General features: G+C 36.2%; 1 protein-coding gene across 1 annotated transcript in view; it reads right to left on the reverse strand.

Moving 5' to 3' along the window:
* The window catches only part of MTPN (myotrophin), a 52,913-nt gene that overhangs the window by 17,272 nt on the left and 29,062 nt on the right, over positions 1 to 6,579 (reverse strand). Inside the window, exons 2-3 of the mRNA XM_008576462.1 lie at positions 3,111 to 3,224; positions 2,091 to 2,174 (exon numbers count right to left, since the gene is read on the reverse strand). Coding sequence (XP_008574684.1) covers positions 2,091 to 2,174; positions 3,111 to 3,224 — 198 coding nt within the window. The remainder of the gene's footprint in view (positions 1 to 2,090; positions 2,175 to 3,110; positions 3,225 to 6,579) is intronic.

Genomic DNA, 6,579 nt, shown 5'->3' on the forward strand with positions numbered 1-6,579 from the left:
GAGGGTTGCGATCCGTTGCCGGACACGGAAAAAGACAAAAAGGAAAAAAAAACAAAAAAACAAAAAAACAAAACAAAAACAACAAAAAAAACCCCTTGGCTGGGTAGAAAGGGTCAGGGAAAGAGGGAAAAATAAGAATAAGGAATCATTCATTCAACAACAACAAAAAAAAACCCTTGGCTGGGTAGAAAGGGTCAGGGAAAGAGGGAAAAATAAGAATAAGGAATCATTCATTTCTTTCACAGGTTGAGGCCTTAAGAATTAATTCAATACTGAGGAAGAGAGCTGAGAGACAAAATGAAACCAGATCCTGGTCATGTGGCTTAAGCCTAGGGCCAAGCTCTGCCTCAACTGCACAGTTATGAGAGTTAGTAAGACCTCTTTACTGTTTAAGCCTGTCTGAACTGTGTTTAGTTATTCTCAAAACAAAGAGTACTAACTAATACAATATTAAAATTATATAAATCTTTTATTAACTGTGAATCGATATTTGTAGCCTACAGCAACCAGTTTTTAATACAGTAAGCAAAAATATTTCCTCAGGGATGAAATTATCTAGAAATATTCAAAGGTACTTTGTAATCTTTTCATGGATGTGTGTGGGGGGATGGACAGTAAGGAGAGAGACACAGTGACTAGAAATCTTTGTGAGCACACCCTATCATAGATACCAGATCCATTATAGTGACAAAGAATAATACTTCCATTTATTTTGGCTTTTGGAGAATTACATCTTTCATATCAGTATGATGTGCAGTATCTGAAAATTGCTGTTGACATATAACCAAAAAACACAACAAACATATATTTAAAGAAATCCACTAACAATATTTAATATGAAGCTATGGGTAGAAAAAGACCCTAGGTTTGAGAGGATCTTAATTAACAGCTTTCAGAACTGTATCTTTAAAAAGTTGTCAATAAAGTGTTAAGCGCTACCTTTCCTGATTTTTTCCATATAATACTGAAGCTGATCCTATGAAGCATAAAATACTGTTCAGCCTTAGTTATAATAAAAACTATAATTTATTGAGCACTTGTTATGTGTCAAGCACTGTGGCAAAATGCTTTATGTGCATGCACTCATTTGATGTCTATTTCTTCCTTGCTTCTTTTAGCAGGGCTTATTTTAAGATCCCACATGAAATATTATGAATAGCACTTTCCAGAATATGTTCTTAAAATGACAAGCTTGGGATTAACATTGGTGCCTTATTTCATGAAGATTTTTCCTCTTCCAACATTTGTAGACTCCATTTAATATAGCTAGAATGGCTGCAACTAATTAGTTAATTCCTGAGGCTGGATTTTGATCTCTGTTTAAGAGCTTACAATAGCAAAGAAAAAAAATTTTGGAAAACTCCAAATTTGCCACTATCTCAATCATATCAAGAAACAAGATGACTTGAAGAGCCCTTACTTACAGCAAGCTACCTCTAATAATCTTGCTCAGTATGTACTACAGAAAATGAAGCTTACGGGCCGGCCCGGTGGCGCACTGCTACAGGGCGCCGCTTGGGAAGTGCGGCGGCGCTCCCGCCGAGGGTTCGGATCCCACATACAGACTGGCCGCTCACTGGCTGAGCGAGGAGCGGGGGCAACACCGAGGGTTGCGATCCCGTTGCCGGTCCCGGTCCGGTACGGGCGCGACACTGAGGGTTGCGGTCCGTTGCGGGGGTCACGAAAAAAAGACAAAAAGACAAAAAAAAAAAAAAAAATGAAGCTTACAAATTTCAAACCAGCGCTACTCAGAGTGTGGTCTGTAAATGTGGCACCAGTCTGCAGTGTTATTCGTCCATGATGACATTTTCTACATCACTAAGTACAGTGCTTACTTCAGCTAACTTTTTTTCATAACAAGATTTTCTTAATAAAAGGGCTAATTCAAGCTCTTTATCCATCACAAACAGTCAATGGTTTGTGGACCAGCTGTTTTCAGTAACATTATTCTAGACCTCAATTTTGAATACCAACTCTGGTTTTCTATCTCTGCTGCCACACAAAATTTAAATGAATTCAACAATCGAACACTTAGCTTAAATAATTACTCAGTAATGGAAAAAGCAATAAAAATTAGCAATTAACCTCACCTTTGACAAAAGCAATTTCACACAGGAAACATGACCCTCGTAGACTGCCGACAGAAGAGGGGTAATATGATGTTTATCTGGAGCCTATGAAATAATAAAGAAAGAGATAAACTTATCCACTTTTTATTTCTTCCTTCTTTCCAGATCTAATTAGGGAATTCCTGTAAATATTTCAAAATCAATGTTTACCTATTTGCTTTACTACACACAATCAATACACACAAAGATAAGTTTCTAGACTATTAGAGGAGTAACCAGAGGCCAAACCTACAAGCAATGTCTCTCTTTGGGAGTCAGCGTAGTGAAGCTCAAATCTTGGCTCTGCCACCTATTGTGAGTCTCTCTGAGCTTCAATTCCCCACTGCTGAAAAAAGGACAATATGGTCCAGGAAAGGAAGGGCGGCAGGGAGGCAGGGGGGTTGGACATAGCTGATGAGGAGGTAAAAGAAGACTGCCACAATTTGGTCAGGTAACATGGTATCTCCTGAAATGTGAAAAGTTCATCTCAATTGTTGTCATGGTTACTTGAACATTTTTTCTAAAACCACAAAATGCAGAAGCTACAAAAGGCTGGAGTCAGATGACTATTCCTGTCTGATCACTGGACCTTTGTCTAACAATCCAGTTTAGATTTATCCTATGATTGTAGGGTTCTATGCACCATTACATGACAATCATTTGCTAACTTCAGATGGTGTTAACTCCCCAAGCTTTAGAATCTGAAAAGCAACAACCAAGGGGGAAACATCCTCTCAGTCTTATCAGCTTAAAAAAGTCAATTTGGCTTATTTTTTTAAATCCCAACTATATATTTCTAGGTTATAAGAAATTTGGTATATGAGTAATTTCAGACTGTATTCTTATTTAAAATGAGGTTTCTACAAGTACCTATTTAAAAATCTATAGAAAACAATTACAGTTTGGAGCTATTATGAATAAAGAGGCTATAAACATTAAAAAAAATCAATCACACACAGCAAAAAACAAGACTTTTTCTAGAAGATAATGCTCTCTACATACATTAATATCTGCTCCTTTCAGCAGCAGAAATTCCAGGATTTCAAGCTGCCCACAATCTGCTGCATAATGAAGAGGCTTCCTTCCGCCTTCCAGTGTCCGGTTGACATCTTCTCCCTTATGAGAAATCGCATGAAAACAATATTTATATTGATGGAAGACTGAGAATAATTAGGCATCTGACATTTTCACTTTCTTAAAGCTAAAGAGTTTCAATTACAGTTCTTGCAAATGTAATTACCCTGTTTTGAGCATCACTGTGTACATGTACTGAAATATAACTCTGTACTCCATAAATATGTACAACCAATATGTATTAATTAAAAAAAAGCCACAAGTGTTTCATGAAACAATTACATTTCTTGCAAAATGAAATAACCAAAAAGTTGAAATGAAATTCTGCATAATAGTTAACATGCAGTATGATAATAATTCAAGTCATGATTAGTTAAGCTGAAAATAACACACCATAATGCTAAATATGATAAAATATATTCCTGTGCTCCATTTCTAAGGAGTTCAATCAGCATGTCAATATGTGACCACATAACACTGGTGAGTTCAAGTACTGAAATTTTGCACAGTTCATATGATATGTGTTTTAATTCTTCAAAGAAAGCATCACTATTTTGCTACATGCAGCCATCATTATCATAAGGTAATCTCAGTATTAGCTATTAAGAATTTATTTCATCCATTCAACATTTACTAAAGCCCAATTGTATGGCAGGCACTGTGCAAGGCAATGAGATGAGACAATGGTGAGCAAAATCAGACATGACTTTCCACTGCATGGAGCTTACTATCTAGTGTAGGGGGCAGATATTAATAAAAGTCACATAATTAAATATATAACTTCTAAATATAAGTGCTATTAAAAAAAGGAACTCAGGGTTATGCAAATACTTATCAGAAGAACATGATATAATCTTGGTGATAAATGAGGGGGTTAATATCAGAAAATGAACTCAAGGACTAAAAAAGTAGTTTTCATTCATTGAGAATTAACAGAGACTCTAACAATAACAACTACAACTACCTCCTCTAGTGACCAGCTACTATACATTTGGTACTATGCTACATACATTATCTCTAATCTTCAAACTACCATAAGAGGTTAAAATCTCCATTTAATATATGAGAAGTCTGAAGCTGAAAGAAAACAACTCTTAGTGAGGTTCAGTTAGTAACAGAGAAGGGATCTAAACCCATTCTCTTTTTTTATTCATTCATTCATTCATTCATTCAATTTAATTTAATTTTATCAATATACAATGTAGTTGATTTTTGTGTCCCTTTACCGATTCCTCTTCTCCCCCCTCCCACCCATCAACATCATATCTGTTCACTTGTCTTAACAAGTTAAACCCATTCTCTTTCTATACCACCATGCTGCTTCAAATTCAATAGCTGCCCCTTTCCTCTTAAGGAGAGTTCATATTTGACAGAGCAGCAAAATATATGAAAGAGTTTACTTTCTCAACTATTATTCATTTTGCAGTTTGGTCAACTCATCAAGTCATATCCTGAATCAAGATGAAAAGGGGGAGGGGGAATTTAGATTGTCTGTTGAAAGAACAGCTGGCAATGGCCATAAAATGACAGGGCTCTGAACATCTTGATTCACACTAAAATTCCCCCTCCCCCTTTTCATTTGTGCCTGCTTCCCCCTTTTTTCCTCATTAATTTAAATACTATAGGTTCTCCAAGTCCCAACCAAATGCAAGATTTACCTTGTCTATGACATCTTCCATGGTTATGATGAGCTCTCCCTCCCTGAAAACCCATAGGAACTAGTTATTGCTTAAACAATTCACAGATAAAACTGGTTTTCTTTCCATTATTGTTTCCTTTCCATTATTAATATTAACTGGACAGGATTAACTGGACAGGTCCTTACAGTGAGACAAAACAAATAAATACTTGCAGTAAGTAATAAATAAGATGGTTTCATCAAAAAGATATTTCTCTGGATCAAAATGTTACACCCTCCCTTGCACTCTTAGTACAAAAATGAAATGGAGCTGTTGTGAATTTAAACTTTCTCCTTTATCCCTTCATACTTTTCCATTGCCAATTCTTATTTAAGCAGACAAAAAAATGACAGTAAAGGCTTTGTGTGACTGAAAGAAAAGAAAGGATCTTCGTCTGCAGGGCCTTAGCAAAGCAGTACTTGTGGAGAAATTTATAGCACTAAAAGCCTGTATTGGAAAAGTAGAAAATGCTCAAATTAATAATCTTTGTAGTTCCACTAAAAGAAACTAGGAAAAAAAAAAAAAAACCAAGCAAGTTAAATCCAAAGTAAGCAGGAGGAAAAAAATAAAGATCAGAGCCGAAATCAAAGAAACAGAAAACAGAAAGAAAAGAGAAATCAAAAACTGATTCTTCGAGATCAATGCAATTGACAAACCTTTAGTAAGGGTGATCAGAAAAAAAGAGTGAAGACAAAGTGCCAAAATCAGACCCTACAGACTACCCTCCCACAAAGAAACCTCCAGGCTCCAGATGGTTCCAGTGGTAAATTCTACCAAACATTTAAGGAAGAAATAACATCAATGCTACACAGTCTTTCAGAAAATGAAAGACATGGGAAGATAACTCATTCTATGAAGTAAGCATTAGTCTGATTCTAAACAAGACAAAAAGATGTTACAAGAAAATAACTCTATAGGCCAATATTTCTCACGAACACAGATGGAAAAATTCTACACAAAATGTTAGCAAATTGAATGCAACATATATAAAAAGTAATATACTGTACCATGACCAAGTGTACAGTTTCATCATTTTAACAAACTAAAAAAGAAAACCATATGATTGATCATCTCAGTAGATGAAAAAGCATCTGACAAAATCCAACACCCATTCCTCATAAAAACTTAGCAAACTAGGAAAAGAAGGAAACTTCCCTGGCCTAATATGACTAAGGGACATCTACAAAAAACCTACATCTAAGATCATACTTAATTGGTGAACTGAATACCTTCCTCTTAAGATAAGGAACAAGACAAGGACATCTGTTTGTATCATCTCTTTTCAATGTTGTACTGGAGGTTCTAACCCCAACCCCTACTGACCTTAACATATGCATTCTGCTTCTGTACAAATTGCTTGCTAAAATAAATGGGGAATCCAGGGTGGGGAGGGGCTACAGGGCTAACCACAAAATTAGCTTATGTACTGCTGGCTTGCTTGCATTGGCTAGATTGTGTCAGGCGTGAAAAATTCCCGCCTAGCTAAAAATAAAAGCTGCGAGAGGTTTCAACTCGGGGCTGCGCTTCTCGATTGGCCTGCGTAGCCCTGGCTGCCAGAAATAAACTCTTTTCCTTTTCCTATCACCTGGTTCTCGTGGGCACATTTCTTTTACTCGTTGGACGTTGGCTATAACAAGGCAAGAAAATAAATAAAAGGCAACCACTTTGAAAAGGAAGAAGTAAAACTGTCTTTATTTTGCAGATCATGTGTTGCTTTG

The sequence above is a fragment of the Galeopterus variegatus genome, unplaced genomic scaffold (assembly GCF_000696425.1).
Source record: "Galeopterus variegatus unplaced genomic scaffold, G_variegatus-3.0.2 Scaffold1358, whole genome shotgun sequence".
Lineage (NCBI taxonomy): Eukaryota > Metazoa > Chordata > Mammalia > Dermoptera > Cynocephalidae > Galeopterus > Galeopterus variegatus.